Source organism: Lytechinus pictus, unplaced genomic scaffold, assembly GCF_037042905.1.
Source record: "Lytechinus pictus isolate F3 Inbred unplaced genomic scaffold, Lp3.0 scaffold_19, whole genome shotgun sequence".
Classification (NCBI taxonomy): Eukaryota; Metazoa; Echinodermata; class Echinoidea; order Temnopleuroida; family Toxopneustidae; genus Lytechinus; species Lytechinus pictus.
In genome coordinates, this window is record NW_026974140.1 from 8,232,805 (window position 1) to 8,248,184 (window position 15,380).

Below are 15,380 nucleotides of genomic sequence, written 5' to 3' on the forward strand. Positions count from 1 at the left end.
AAAAAAGAGCTAAAATTTTCATTATTATTACTTTGAGTTTTGACATAGGACCGGTACATCCTTACGACATGTAAGGGTCGTGTGGTCCAGTGGTTAGAATTGGACTCAGGGGCGTCGATCCATTTTTCAGATTGGGGGGGGGGGGCAAAATCATGAATCAACTTTCCAAAGGCGCTCGATCACACAAAACAAACAGACTCAAACACACACACACACACACATATGCCTATATGTATATATATATAGATTATATATATGTATATATATATATAATCTATATATGTGTGTGTATATATATATATATATACACACACACACACACATCTCACCAACAAATTAAATTTAACAAAATTAAAAAATAATAGATGCGAGCGCGAAGCGCGAGCTGAAAATTTTGATATTTTGATCTTAAAAAAAAAAAGTTTAATTGACGTTTTTAATAAAGAACAAGAAATATATCCAACAAAAGATTATTGCAAATCGAAGTGGGAGTTCTTTTGAGGTGTATAGAACTGAAAACGGGACATTCTATTCACCTATTCAATCATGAAAAGTATGGGTTTTTGCTACAGAAATGATGCGAGCGCAAAGCGCGAGCTGAAATTTTTGTATATTCTAATCTGAAAACCGGACATTTTGAGCACGATTTTAGATGAAGAACAATTTGTGTATCTCAATCTCGCTTGCTGATTTCTGTGTAACATTACAATCTTATTTTATTTTTTGCACATGCGGAATTATTGGGGGGGCAAAACGATATGTTTGCCCCCCCCCCAATATTTTCATTGGTGGGGCGGTTGCCCCCCTGCCCCCCCATGATCGACACCTCTGATTGGACTCATAATCGCAAGGTTGTGAGTTTGAATCCCAACTCTGCCATTGTCTCCACTTTGATAAAAAGGCCCAAGAGTGATATCTGTCGTCTATTACGTCAGCCACTATGACTGATTAACCTAGACGTAAAATGTTTCCAAGGTAATTGGTTATATACCAGCTTGGCGTTTACAAGCAAAAAATGCTGTCCTGCCGAGTTCCTACGGAAGTTTACCACAAACAGAAACAGAAACATGTCATGAAAATTCCTCTTGCTAAGCGCGAGATAAAACAAAAGGGACAATTTAATTATTAAATTAATATCATATTTATTAATGCCTAATGAGGGCGCGAAATCTGATGATATTATGGCATAAAAACAAGACATTTCACCTTTGTAATTATGAATAGGATGCATCAGTTAATATATTTTTAACCATTAATGCGAGCGCAAATCGCGAGCTAAAATTTTTGATAAACTGTCATGAAAAGGGGATTTTAAGTAGTTTGTTGTATAATCAATATTGAAACATACATAACTCGCCAATCAAAATGCCAGCGTGCAGCGCTAGCTGATACGTCTTGACAATCAGACCTGAAAAGGGATATTTTTGAAAACTTTATGGAATACCCGAAAATAATAGGTACCTGATAAATCAAAATTTGCGAGCAAGCAGCAAATGTTGATAAAATTATTCAGACCATAAAAGTGACATTTTTACAGAGCACTTTTTAAAATCAATTTGTAAATCACACAAAATAATGAAAGTTCGATTTCCGAGGTGAAATATGTTTTGTATATTGACTTCCAAACTTGATATTTGAGCTCCATATTTAACAAGATATGTAAATCACCTAACAGGCAATACGAGCGCGAAGCGCGAGCGAAAATTTTATATAGTGGCACGAAAGATTCTTTTTATTTTCCAAGTCTTCCCCTCATTTTATTTTATGCACGCGTCGTCCTTTTATTCTTTTCTCCTCTCTTTTCCCTCCTTTTTCCCTTTTTCCTTCTTTCTTTCCCTTTTTTTCTTTTTTTTGCTCCGCCAATAGGGGGGGGGGGGGCCCTTGGCCCCCCTGGATCCGCCTATGGGGACAACGGGCGGGAAAATTTGACAAGGAAAAAAAAGGTCATCATCCCAAAAGTTCGGTCATCTCGTCCCAACTCGTCTCAAAATAGATGTTTTATTTCGATTTAGAATGATGTATTTCGTACCATCATAAAAGACAAAAAATAGTAGGGGGGACATTTGATATTGTGTCCCCCCTACTATTTTGAGTAGGGGGGACACGTCCCCCCTGTCCCCCCTGGGATTTCCGCCCATGGATAAGATTATATTCAACAACTGACGAAAGAAACGGCCAAAAGTTTCGTTTTGACTCTTTAAAAACCAATTTATTAATATTTACATGTAGACCTATAATTAATAACCATAAGTCATGAGCATCAATGCAATAAGTACTGTTTAACTTTTATCTTAAATATTTATTTACGTTTCAGTGTGAAAATGTATAAAGTAAATTAAAATGAGAGTGTCAATGTAAAACAGGAAGGGGGGGGTGACGGGGGAGGGGGTTACCGTCTCTATGATTTTTAAAGTATAGTGAGTGAAAAGGGAGGAAGAGAATACAAAGAAAGGAAAGGGACTACCAATAAGAGAGTTCTGCATGGGTCTTGCAACATCTTTATACTATTTTTTTTAACAAGAAGTAGAAAAAAATCACTCCATCCCTCATCAGAATTACCTTGAAACCGCCCGTGATAAAGAAAAATAAAGAAATAGAATATAAGACATTATATGAATAACACTGTTGTTTACATGCAGAGAATTAAATGTACATAATTATTATGAGAGTGTAATTACTTTACATACATAATTATGCCAATGATATAGGTCGTGGGGGTCTGGGTCTTATAATACAGAAGAAAATAAAAATGTAACGGTTTATTTTTCCTAACAATATCTCGACTTTTGGGAGTTGGGCCGGGCTGCATGAATTCCTATAATATTTGAGGAATCTTCTCTTATCACTATGTTTTCTTCAAGAAAGCCGTGAAAAATCATTACTTAAAATATTCTCTGATAAGTTCCTATTGCATAATAAAACCCCCATTCCACAGAGAGCAAGACCTCTTGAAGACTGCTGTAAGGCCATGAAACTTGCTTGATCTTTCAAAGGTCTTTCAACGATCACGGAGGTCTTTCACGATTTCTGATGGATCTTTCAGTGATCTTCGTGGTCCTCATGATTCCCAAAACTTTTTGAAACGGTCTTCCAAGAAAAAGATCTTTTGGTGGTCTTTCAGCAGTCTTTCAGCGGTCTGTCGATGAACTTTCAAAGTTCTTATCAGATCTTTCCATGATCTTTCGACAGTCTCTCAATATTTTTGTGGAGATCATTGATAAATTTTTGAAAGATCATTGAAAGATATCTAGAGGACTAGTCTTAGTCCAGTAAGACAAGAAGTATCGATCAGTCTTTTAGAATCCTTTGAGGGGTCTTTCTGAGCCTTTCCACAGAGATGACAAATTTCAGTGATCTTAGATACTGCTGTATGACTTTGCCCATATTTGGTCTTTCAATGTCCTTCAAATGTCTCCCCTCTGTGGAATGGGGGCCTATAAAGAGATGTACAAAACACTGTTGAAAATGCAAAGTTCATATTATCATTATAAAGTCCATAATTCAGTATTAAATGTTAAATTTATTACTGGGATCATAATATTAAATGTGTTCATGATTTTTTTTACACTGCAATTGTAATATTTATATCATTTAAATGATATTCCAGAGAACTATATAGCTATTATACTAAGTACTGCAAGTTTCATTTTGTGCAGTTTTATCTCAAGTTTTTTTGTATAGCGCTTTATAACTTTTGAATTAGCGCTTAATAAGCAATTATTATTATTAATCAAGGTGAGATAGAAAACCAATTGTTACGATTGTTGATTATAATTGCACCAATGTGCAAAGTTGCCATTTTTAGCATGAAAAAGGAAAACCTTCCTAACTACATTGATTGGAATGCAATGTCTCGTCAAAATCAACAACGTATTACCAGATCACAAAGGATAGTTCTAGTTCAAGTTTATTTTCCATTTCCATTATCAACGTTATAAGCAAATACAAATCAAACATACATTACAAATAAAAACAAATACAAATGAAATATGATAACAATGATTACAAATCAATTACGAGTTCCAAAATATTTGTAAAATAGTTTTAACAAAATCTGATATGGAAATGAGGGGATCCACTAAAAAGCATTGCTTGTAGAGCGTGGATCCCCTAAGATATAACCATCTACTAAAAAAATAGTAGAACGAGTGAGTTTATTTTCTCTTTGTCATACTCTGGAGTACTTCTTTGTTAATACAGGGGCGCGGTGCCAGGATTTGTTTTTAATGAGGGGGGGGGGACCCCTAAAGGGAGATCACCCCTCCCCATCCCCCTGTGGTACCTCCCTTGGGGAACATTTATTTTATCATGCTCAATTTGTAATTGACATCAATTGACGTTTTGCGTCTCTAAGTGCATCATTTTGATCTGCAGCCGGGAATTCGTGAAGCAGCATGTACCCACTGCTCGGAATTTCAGTCACAACCTCTCACGACGCACCCGATCACCGTGCCTCCGAAACAGAAGCATACACCGGCAGCGAGCAGTGAGTACACTCCTATAGTCAACCAGCACACATACGAATAGAGAACTGGGTGGCAAAACTTGAGACTGTGCGGGTCGTTCATCACGGGGTTCACACTCAGAATCCAGATGTTACCTAGAATAACAATTATAAAACAAATAATCAAAGCCATTATCGTTTGTGTGATCAATCAGGTTTGAAAATTTTAAACTAAAAATTAATGCGAAGTATAATTATATATAGGTGGGGGGTAGGCGGAGAGGAATATTTGAAACTTGTTTAGTTGAAAAATAATATATAATAATAATAATAGCTGTATTTATAAAGCGCCTTTTGCCTGAGGATACAAAGCGCTGCTATTATTACCCCGGCTGTAGCTCGAGCTACCATCACCGGCGCTCAGTGCATGCAAGGAATTAATCCTGCCGGGTACCCATTCACCTCACCTGGGTCGAGTGCAGCACAGTGCGGATAAATTTCTTGCTGAAGGAAAACACGCCATGGTTAGGATTCGAACCCACGACCCTCTGTTTGAAAGGCGAGAGTCAGAACCACTATAGACCACGACGCGCCCGCTATAAAATGCTTAATTGGAAATCTCTCTCGAACTGTTCTAGCACTGGGAGGCACAATCAAAATTTGTAATGTAAAAATGACGTTGAAACAGAAGTGTGCCCCCTTTTGAAAGTGAAGACCTTTTTTTTTCCTTGTCAATTTTTTCCTCGGGAAAATGAGCCCCCACCCTATGGAAAATCCTGGATCCGCCCCTGTGTCTAGGCATACACTTTTATTGCTAAAAACACCACCAATCGATGTTTCGAAAGGATTACACTCTTCACTTTGTTTTAAGAATACAAGGAACAAAATCAAATCACACAAATTTATTAGTCAGAGTGGCGAAAGATAAACATACTTATTTTACAATAAACTATGAAATTAATGCTGGCGTGAAGTGCTTCGTGCAATCCTTCGCGACAATGGCGGTGTCATTTATGGTGTCATTTAACACCATCTGAAAACATTTTTAGAGTGACACACTAATGTTGTATGTAATGGATTATACTTAAGGAAACTTAAGGAAATAACTTAAGGAAATATGTATAGGCCTTATGCTTGAAAAATGTGCAAGAGAACGAAGGAAGAAAGCCAAATTAGATCATTCATATTGGTCTATACATCATACACTAATGTCTAGTTAGCATTGTGATATATTGTTTTTTTTTTTTAATTAAAGGGGTCAGATTTTAAAGGAAAATCGATGGAGAATTATGTTTGAAAATTCAATAAAACGATTTAACCCCTAAATTGCAACTTTTGTGGGCGGCAAAACACCAGCACGACAGTGAAGTTACTGTCCAAATTCTTACTTGCAAGGAAGAATGAAATTGCGAGAAAGGTCAGAAACTGGTTGCAGCAAACTCCGCACGTCATTTGTTGTGGAAGATGTCGTTTGGATGGGGGTAACAATCTTCGTTGGATCCTTAGTTTCAGGTCAAGCACTTGTCTTATCGTCAGGATAAAACCATTCACGAGAAGGTAGAAAATTATCAGGAACTCAGCTGGACATTTGTCGTAGTACTTGAAACCTGAAAGTAAAGATGATAAAATGAAATCCAGAATTGTTTCTGTTTCTGTTTATGGTCACTCCCGTAGGAACTCGGCAGGACAGCGCTCTGCTGGTAAGCGCCAAGCTGGTATATAACCAATTACCTAGGAAACATTTTACGTCTAGGTTAATCGGTCATTGTGGCTGACCTTATAGACGACAGAAATTACTCTCGGGCCTTTTTTTTTATATCAAAGTGGAGACAATGGAAGAGTAGGGATTCGAACTCCCAACCTTGCGATTATGAGTCCAATGCTCTAACCACTGGACCACACGACCCACTGCACTGCACCAATTGTTACTTCATTGGTTCATCATAATTATCTGCAATGCAAAAGAAACCCTATGCATACTTTGTTTTGATTAATAATTATTGTGGGAATGACATCTCAATAAATCTAACATTTCGGATATATTTTAGTTCACTTTTTTTATTAGTTCACGTTTATTTTTACGTGTATTTTGGATGATATCAATGTCTCAAAAGTTTAGAAAAACTAGATAGAATATTATGCCATTATAATCATTAAAAAAAAAATCATTTTTTCTTAAAATTTCACTATTATTGAATTAGAAAACAATAGGACGCACAAGAATATAAGCCCATGTTACCTATTTGTCTAGGTCAAAGCTCTGGGCTTATGTGAATTACAGATACCCAATAATGACAAGAAAGTATACATAAAACGATTTCCCCATATTTTCTTTGCAAAAAAATCAAGATGAAAAATCAAGATGACATGAAACGAACGTGCAGTTCCTCTATATCATATTTGTCGCACTGGTAATTTAAAGGATGTCTGCGAGAAAAGAATCGTAATATAAAGTATTTTTTTTTCAAATTCTGTTTTTGGTAAACCAGATTACAAGTATTCTTACCCATGTAAAGCATCGATATAGGAATCCCTATTGACAATCCCATCAACAAAGTCATGTACACTGTCGACGAGAGAGAGTGAGAGAGAGAGAGGGGGAGAGGGGGAGAGGGGGAGAGAGAGAGAGAAGATCAGAGAAAATAATATATATACACACTTAAAATGTTGGGCAACATACTGTCCACTATGTTGATTGATGCATGTTGGTAAAACATATATATTCTGGGCAATTATTATCCAACTGAGCAAATTTATTACCCAATTACTAGTTTTTAATACCCAATTTGGACAGATTTTAACCAATAGTTGTGTGAACAGTATGTTGCCAACGGTAGGTTAAAAGTTGGGTATTAAGGGTGTACTCTTTGATAATTAGCCTATATAAATGAAATAGAAGCTAAGTCGAATAATGAATTGTTCTGCTTTGGAGGACTTTCACATTTTTTTTTTCCAGAGAGATTATTCGCAATTAGCTTCAAAAGACAATTGCTTACACTGTAAAAAAATATTGGGTAAACTTTTAGCCAGCACGAGGGTAATTAAGTGTCCAACCAATTTGGGACAATATTTTACCCAATGCAGGAAGCATTTTGTCCAGTAAGGTTAAAAAAAATAAGAAGCAAATTACTTTAGAATGGGCAAAATTTCCATCACACTGGATAAATAAAAATGCCCAAAAGAAATGCCCAATGTTGGTTGGACACATAATTACCCTCATGGAGCATTTTTACCCAATATTTTTTAGAGTGTATATCATTATAAATACACCCCACACAAAAAAAATACAAATAAAACAATCAATATTGTAGTTTTGGATTAACATACTTTACATCATAAATCATGTCGGATTCCAGCATGTTTGAAGTCCTAAATCTTGGGCCCAGTATTAGATTCTGTAATTTTTCATCAGTTTTAAAGCAATTTATAGCTTTGAACTAGAACTATATATGCTTGCTTTCCTGGTCGTGTCATATTAATACGGAGCCGCGGAACGGTTTTAAAAGTGCATGGAGGCGGGGTGCCAAAAGTGTGTGTGTGTGTGGAGGGGGGAAGGGGGTAACCATCATAGAAAATCACGATCAGATGGTCATTCTTAAGTTTTTGTACACATTTTATATTGAAAGGGGGAGGAGGCTGAAGCCCCTGGTTCCGCGGCCCCTGTTAATAATCCGATTTGCATTGAAAACGGAAAGTTGTCTCTAAGGAAAATTCCATGGTGCAGCAACATTTCTTACTCGAATTTATCACCAGTTCTCCCAGGAGGGCTGCAAAGTCAACTGGATTGAGAGCCGTTTTCTTGATCTGGTTCAAATGATACAACAAGGAGTGGGTCGGTGGCTTAAAGACAGAATCTGGAAGAAAAAAAATAATAAAATGAAAAAGAGATGATATAATAAATTAAATGTAACGTCACGTTTTCTCAATGTAATAGAATAACACGTCCAAGAGTTCCATTTTGAGTGTATATTATCAATGCATATTTTTTAAATAAAAAAAGTATATTTTTCTTAACATCCTCCTCTATATTTTTTCTCTTCACAGCTCGTGGCGCCGCCCATGGTCGTCATGGTTACACAATTTATCAGCATACATAATTATCAGCGGTAGGCCTATGAAGTTGTATTATAAAGATCCTGAGTTTCTCGTCCCATGACTCCCATTCAGATGAATCTGGGCTAGAGAAGTAAATTTCTACCAATTTGAAATAAATAAATAAAAAAAAAAATATATGATCGGTGTCATTTTCATTGTAAACTTTACCCGCATATGTAAATAGACTTTTCCTCTCAACGTGACTGTGTTTTATCTTATATTTATATTTATCTGACAATAAGTTCATCTCCAAGAAAGAACTTTAGATTTGCTAAAAATTTATAATTGCTTACTTGAGATAACCACATATATCATAGAGAAATAAAAAATCGGAAAATGTTCTCAAATGTAAAAGAGCTATTATAATCTGGTCCAAAATAATGTAAAACTCCAATAGCAGCGAGACGATTTCAGATTTATATGCACATCTTTTGAGATTGGATTTTACATCTTTTTGGAGTGAAAATGTCAAAATGCACAGTTCAATCCAGAAGAAGCTATAATATTCATTCTAGAACTTAATTGGTCCCTAAGGTATCACTCCAAGAGGGATAGGGACTAGATTAGCTCTTTTGTATTCAGATAATGGTACTTCGGCTAATATATAGGTAAAGGTATTGATCTTGTGGCTCAGTGGATAAGTTTCGCAATTTGGACCATAAGGTCCGGGCGGGTCTTGGGTTCGAATCTCACCATTGCACTCGCGTCTTTTGGCAAGGCGCTTGTATACAAAATTTGCCACTTTGGTGCAGTATATGAATATACCCACAAGGAAGTAATTCCTTGAATGCTCGAGCACCCTTTCAGTGAAGCCTTCTTTGGATTATTGAGCGCTATATAATTTCAATGTTGCATATTATTATTATATACTTACCACCTTTATTCGGGAACTGAAGTGAATCTAAGGGCATTTCGTTTTCGAACTGTAAAGAAATGTCGCCATTCGGTATATCCTCGTAGGAAACGTGTTTTTCTCCTTCCTGCAAGGGTCAAAAGTAGCAACAAAGGGGGAACTTACCATTTATTAATTGGCTATTCATTCTATTTATCATTGCGACTGATACAGCAAAGATTGCAAGTGTGTGAAATTTGTATTTTTTCTTTATCATAATCATTATTATTATTGTTATTATCATTATTATTATTATTATTATTATTATTATTATTATTATTATTATTGTTGTTGTAGGGCTGACTGCTCCTTTAAAATTGAGGGAAAGGGGCCGGGGGAGAGGGGGAGGGGTGAGGGCGAGTGGGAGAGAGACAGATGGACAAACAGCTGATGGAAACAGCGACATTTAAATAGACCAAGAAAGAGAAAGAGATTACAGCTAAAACAATCTTCAAATAATAATGCATCATACTTCGTTGGGGGTAGAAATGGTTGATGGGAAGGGGTCTTTAAATCTTCCGAAAAGAATCACAAGAGAATATGAATATATATTCGTCAAATATTATATCATAATACATCAGCAGCATCATTAATTGATTGAAATTTCTTTGAATGTTTCACTGACCTGATTACTGTTGTACATTTCGTTTATAAGCCAACTTTTGCTTCGCTCATCCTAGCAATTACAGAAATTTTGAAACCTATACCCAAATCCCAACCCCCGAAAATATTTTCTGTCACTGGTGTTTTCCTATACGGGATACCAGACTGGTTTTGAATTAACACCGAAGTTTATACACTCCCAGAGTGTTGGTAAACCAACCCAAATATGAATCCCTATTCACCTTGCATGCAGTTATGATTTAAACAACAGTTGGTAAATCCATATTTGAACCACACTTTGGGTTTGGTTAAATAATATGAGAATGTACAGTGTGTATAGAGTGAGTTAAGGAAAAAAAACGACATATAGTAAAGACCTTATAAAATACACTTACCACATTGAAACACGACATCCTAAAGTCAATGACAGACAACGTCCCGCAAATAAAAACCAAATAGAAAATCAAATCTTAAGTTTGTAGTGCTTTGTCCGCTGGCATATCAAATTCCTTTTCTATTTAAAGTGTCCTCGATTTTGAAATTCCATATATTTTTACGCTGTGGTATATAACGCCTTGGTATATTTTTCATACCTATAGCCACCAATCGATGATATTGATCAGGGACTAGAAAGTTTATTGATTGTTATTTTTTGCCGCGACTGTTGATTGGATAATCATGTTGTGGGCGAGGCTTGCACAAGGGATGCTTTTATTTCTTTCTGCTATTACTTCATCGCTTCTTCCACCAAAGCTATAGGTCTGTAACAGGCGCGTAGCCAGGGGGGCGGTGGGGCGGTCGCCCCCCCCAAACGCTCCCCCCCCCAAAAAAAAAAAAAAAAAAAAAAAGGGGGAAAAGGAAAAAAAAAAGAAAAAGCGAAAGGAGAAAAGGGAAGAAAGGTAAAGCTTCGTTGTTTTTCCATCTTTTTTTGTCAAGAGAATAAAAACCTGAACGAGACGTTCTTTTCTCTTTATACAAAATTTTTCTTCCGCGCTCCGCGCGGGAAAAATATGAAAATTGCTATTCTCTTTTGTTTTCCACACCTTTTTTTTCTACACCGTTTTCCCCTCCCCGGCTGGGGGAATTGTATACTCTTGCCAGAAATTATAAAGTATACATAGGCGGGTGTAAAGAGAACTTTTCCGTCACTACCCGAATACCCAAATGCTATTTCTACGCTTTTCAGCAAGTAAAAATCAAAGTATCTGCTCAAAGGGGAGGCATTAAATTCATGCCGTGGTATATGCAAAAATAATTATGTACGATATTAAACTTTATTCTGTATCGCTGTACATCCATTTCCTGTCTTGTTTTGCGCCATTGATTTGAAATTTTGAATATCACTGAAGTTTCTTGATCAAACAAAAGGAAGCGCTTAATATGAGCGAAATTACACAATGTTTTTTTCTTCCAAAATAAATCACAGAGGTTTCCGTGATTCGCGAGCATGGGAAAGGAAAAGTCCCTCTTCTAGCTTGCATCATCCCTTTCAAATTTTGAGCTCGTTATTATTCTTAATCGAGTTGTATATAATCTAAGAAATATCAAAATTAGAACAGGTTAAAGTTTCAGAGAAATTTCTATAATTCAGAGCTTCAACGCCATTCGCGGAAGGAATAGGGCCTATTTCCTTCCTGCATATACCCGTTTTCTGTTTTGACTTGAGTTAACGAAATTTGATGTGGATAAAGTTTTCACAATCAAATCTGATGTGACCAAGGTAGGCATAATTATAACATTTCTGTTCTCTATTTTTATAAAACGTTTTAAGCTTCCGCGCTTTGCGCGGTAAGAGGAATTATTTCAAATTCTTCAATCTTTTCCCATTTTGGGCGCTCATAATTTCTCTTTCGAAAACAATTTTTTTAAATCACAGCAGGTCAATTGAATTCGAGTTGATAGGTTACTAGAGACGCAAGAGACGCCTTCTTTTGATTTGAATTTGATGAGATATCAAAAACTTCGCGCTCCGCGCGGGAGGGGGAAAATCCCCCCTCCCCCTATTTTATATGGCAATATGATTTTACATTAATATTTAATACTATAAATAAGGCGAAAGCTGTATTTATCCGACTTAAATGATGACGTCAGCAATATATCATTTCTTCATAAAGGACGGGATATATTGTTCAACAAAAATATCAAATCTATAGTAAATCGTGCCACTAACATAGAAAATCATTGATTTGATTTGATTTGATTTATTTCTGCATTCACATCAGTATCAGAATTACAAAATACATATATACAATATACAAAGGTAATACACATAACAAAATAATAATAGTCGTAAAGTGTAAATAAATATCAGCAAGATGTAATCTACATTTTTCAAAACAAGATTATTTAAAGGAATGCAGGAGACCGCCATCGTGAGCGATTAGGCTTGATGATGATGGAGGCCTCTGATGATGATGGAGGCCTCCATGTACATGATGTACAATATTAGACATGTTTATAGGCCCATATTCAGCATGCGATCAGGGTAAGTATTTACATTTTCAAAACAAGATTATTTAAAGGAATGCAGGAGACCGCCATCGTGAGCGATTAGGCTTGATGATGATGGAGGCCTCCATGTACATGATGTACAATATTAGACATGTTTATAGGCCAATATTCAGCATGCGATCAGGGTAAATATTTGCTAAAGCACTTTCGACTGTATTATTAATCTTATATGGCATATAATATAACCCAGTGCCAATACTCATATCATTATGTTAATGAACGTCGAACTCGTGCGGCGTGTGTTGACGTAGCATTATATCTCTGCCCATTTTATTATGTTTGCCGTTTCCACGGCGATTCTAATTATCGATATGTTCCATCTGCATTTTGGACTCCACAACTCTACACCTGCAGTGTTGTGATACTGCTCGGTAATATATCAGACTAATAACCTGGTTTGACAAGCATTCGGCGGTAGCTAGCACACATCTGTTGTATTCTCAAATCATGCTTCTTAGGAATTGAATCTCTGTAAAACCTGAATGTCTCCATTCATCTATTTTGAGGAAGAGCATCCCTATTTCTTTGTCATCAATTTGTGCAGATGATAAAAAACGATGCGGCCGATCATAGGTGAGCCCAAACGATTTATTTTCATTTCTTAATATTTTGTTGCGTTCGAGTATGAATTACTCGTTGGAAAAATTATAAATTTGAAAATGAAATATGAAAGCTCATTGTTTCGAATATGTTTAATTCTTAATGTCTTATGGGATCGAAATTCGAGATACAGGTATGTAATATATAGAAACTAATCCTCTTCGATCGTTTTATAGTTATAGAGGTATTACTAATGACAATATGACATCCATTTTATTGTTATTGCTGCATGCATTTTTTTTACAGTTTCATGTAACTTGTCTTTAACCAAGAAGTATAAGTTAAGACTGGAGTTCCAACCGGCAACAAATTTATGCAGCCAGCTGTTCGTTAATTTTGTAAAGAATAGAAAGAGGAACTATAGCTCTTCTATCTTTCGCATTTGATGTCCGATGTTTAAAGCCGCCAATATGAGTTTCATGAGGCGGGGGGAGGGGGGGGGGGGAGGGGAGCTACTTTACTGCTACTATTATTTTTCTACTACCAGTACTACTACCATGACTGCTATTACTACTACTGCTGATGCTGCTGCTGCTACTTCTACTACTACCACTACTACTGTCCTGAAGTTTAGACCACTTTGCCTAATAACATCAAACAAGCTCCATCTCTGTTTTCCTTTAAAGCTTTGTTAAAGAGGTTTCTTGTATCAAAGTATTTGTAAAACTCTCACCCGCACGTGTACCCATACTCACTCACTTCACTTGACCCTTTACCCTTCCCCTTTTTTTTCTTAACATTTCAAATAATTATGTGATATCATTTTTATAGACCCGTGAAGTTTTCTCTCCAATGGTATTCATGTAGCTCCCTTCCCTTCCCCTGGCTGCTATTCTCTCAAGCATTTTGCTTACGATACTACTACTACTACTACTACTACTACTACTACTCAATTAAATTCTGTTCCCATGACTTGCAATATTCCATCTTTATTATGATTAACATACTACAGACCTAATAGCATTACAAGTAATCAAAAAAATAATAGTAGTTCCAAAAATAAGCCAAATTGAGAGGTAGAGCTAAATAAAATGTAAAAGGTTCTCTGGTGTAATCCCCTCTGTAAAAGGTAATTAGGAACGGTTTGAGTGTGTGTGTGTGCGTGTGTGTAATTGAGTTTTGTCAGACGTGTATCAATCAGATATGATTATTTACCCCTGTGAAAGTGAGGACCCTTTTTTTGCTTGTCAAATTATTTCGTGGACGAAATGTACCAAATTTTTGGTTGAAAACTTTTTGTTTTGGTATGTCAAGTTCTTTGGGGAAATTGCCCCCCCCTTTTCGGAAAATTCTGGATCCGCATACCACTGACGTGATGAAGCAATGATAAAAAGAAAAACGGCCAAATTGCACATAGGCGAATCAGAGTATTCCAATGAGGTATACTACAATTATATTTCATTGGTGAAAGAATCAGCTATTTATCATTCAGAAGAATTGTTTCGATCTTCCGTTGCAAATGTGGATTGATCATTACATTCAGTGGCGTACCATGGGTGTGGGTCACAACATTGGGGGAAGGGGGAGGCACCAGCACAATTTTTAATCAATTAGTGGGCGCTAGAAGCCAGACTGACCTAAAGGATACATTTTTAAGGACTGTGCCATTAAAGGTCAAGTCCACCCCAGAAAAAATGTTGATTTGAATAAATAGAAAAAATTCAAACTAGCCTAACGCTGAAAATTTCATCAAAATCAAAAGCAAAATAAGAAAGTTATGCCATTTTAAAGTTTCACTTATATTTTTCACAAAACAGTGATACGCACAATCTAGTGACATGCAAATGAGACAGTCGACGATATCCTTCACTCACTATTTATTTTGTTTTTTATTATATGAATTATACAATATCTCATTTTTTGAAAAACATATTTGACAATAAGGACCAGCTTGACTGAACCATAAACAGTGCTAATTCCACAGGTTCAGGGAATTAATCGTTGTTTCACTTGACAATGAGGAGAAAATTCGAATATTTAATATTTCATGTAAGAAAATACAAAAGAAATAGTGAGTGGATGACGTCATCAGTCTCCTCATTTGCATACCGACCTGCATATAACTGTTTTGTTAAATTGAGATTTAACAACAGATTATGATGAAATTTTCAGTGTTATGCTTCTTGGACTTATCTCTTTTTATTCAAATCAACTTTCTATTTGGGTGGACTTGTCCTTAAAAATAATATGTATCTCACTTACCAAATAACGCGAGCGCGAAGTGCGGACTGAAAA

At 36.1% G+C, this 15,380-nt stretch overlaps 2 protein-coding genes across 3 annotated transcripts in view; one reads left to right on the plus strand and one right to left on the minus strand.

Annotated features, from left to right (window-relative positions):
• Positions 1-2,191: 2,191 nt before the first annotated feature.
• Positions 2,192-10,625, minus strand: LOC129260948 (transmembrane protein 272-like). 2 transcript variants are annotated; one of them, XM_064114443.1, is made up of 7 exons: positions 10,430-10,625; positions 9,414-9,519; positions 8,182-8,298; positions 6,951-7,010; positions 5,833-6,051; positions 4,401-4,600; positions 2,192-3,434 (listed from the first exon to the last, which is right to left on the minus strand). In XM_064114443.1, exons 1-6 carry the CDS (start codon positions 10,445-10,447, stop codon positions 4,416-4,418), a joined length of 705 nt encoding a protein of 234 aa, XP_063970513.1. In that variant the 5' UTR covers positions 10,448-10,625; the 3' UTR covers positions 2,192-3,434; positions 4,401-4,415. The 2 variants fall into 2 exon arrangements, with proteins under 2 accessions (XP_063970513.1, XP_063970514.1); XM_064114444.1 differs by lacking the exon at positions 6,951-7,010 and having other exon boundaries at positions 2,192-4,600.
• Positions 10,626-12,656: 2,031 nt separating this feature from the next.
• LOC129260707 (von Willebrand factor A domain-containing protein 3B-like) overlaps positions 12,657-15,380 on the plus strand; it is a 60,481-nt gene continuing 57,757 nt past the window's right edge. Inside the window, exon 1 of the mRNA XM_064114461.1 lies at positions 12,657-13,118. Coding sequence (XP_063970531.1) covers positions 13,103-13,118 — 16 coding nt within the window. The 5' untranslated portion in view covers positions 12,657-13,102. The remainder of the gene's footprint in view (positions 13,119-15,380) is intronic.

Bases quoted from the DNA above. Each gene is read 5' to 3' on its own strand.
- LOC129260948 (XM_064114443.1), bottom strand. The intron at 7,011-8,181 runs GTAAGAAATGTT...TCTCGTCGACAG, and splicing joins AGAACTGGTGATAAATTCGA to TGTACATGACTTTGTTGATG. The intron at 6,052-6,950 runs GTAAGAATACTT...CTTTACTTTCAG, and splicing joins TATATCGATGCTTTACATGG to GTTTCAAGTACTACGACAAA.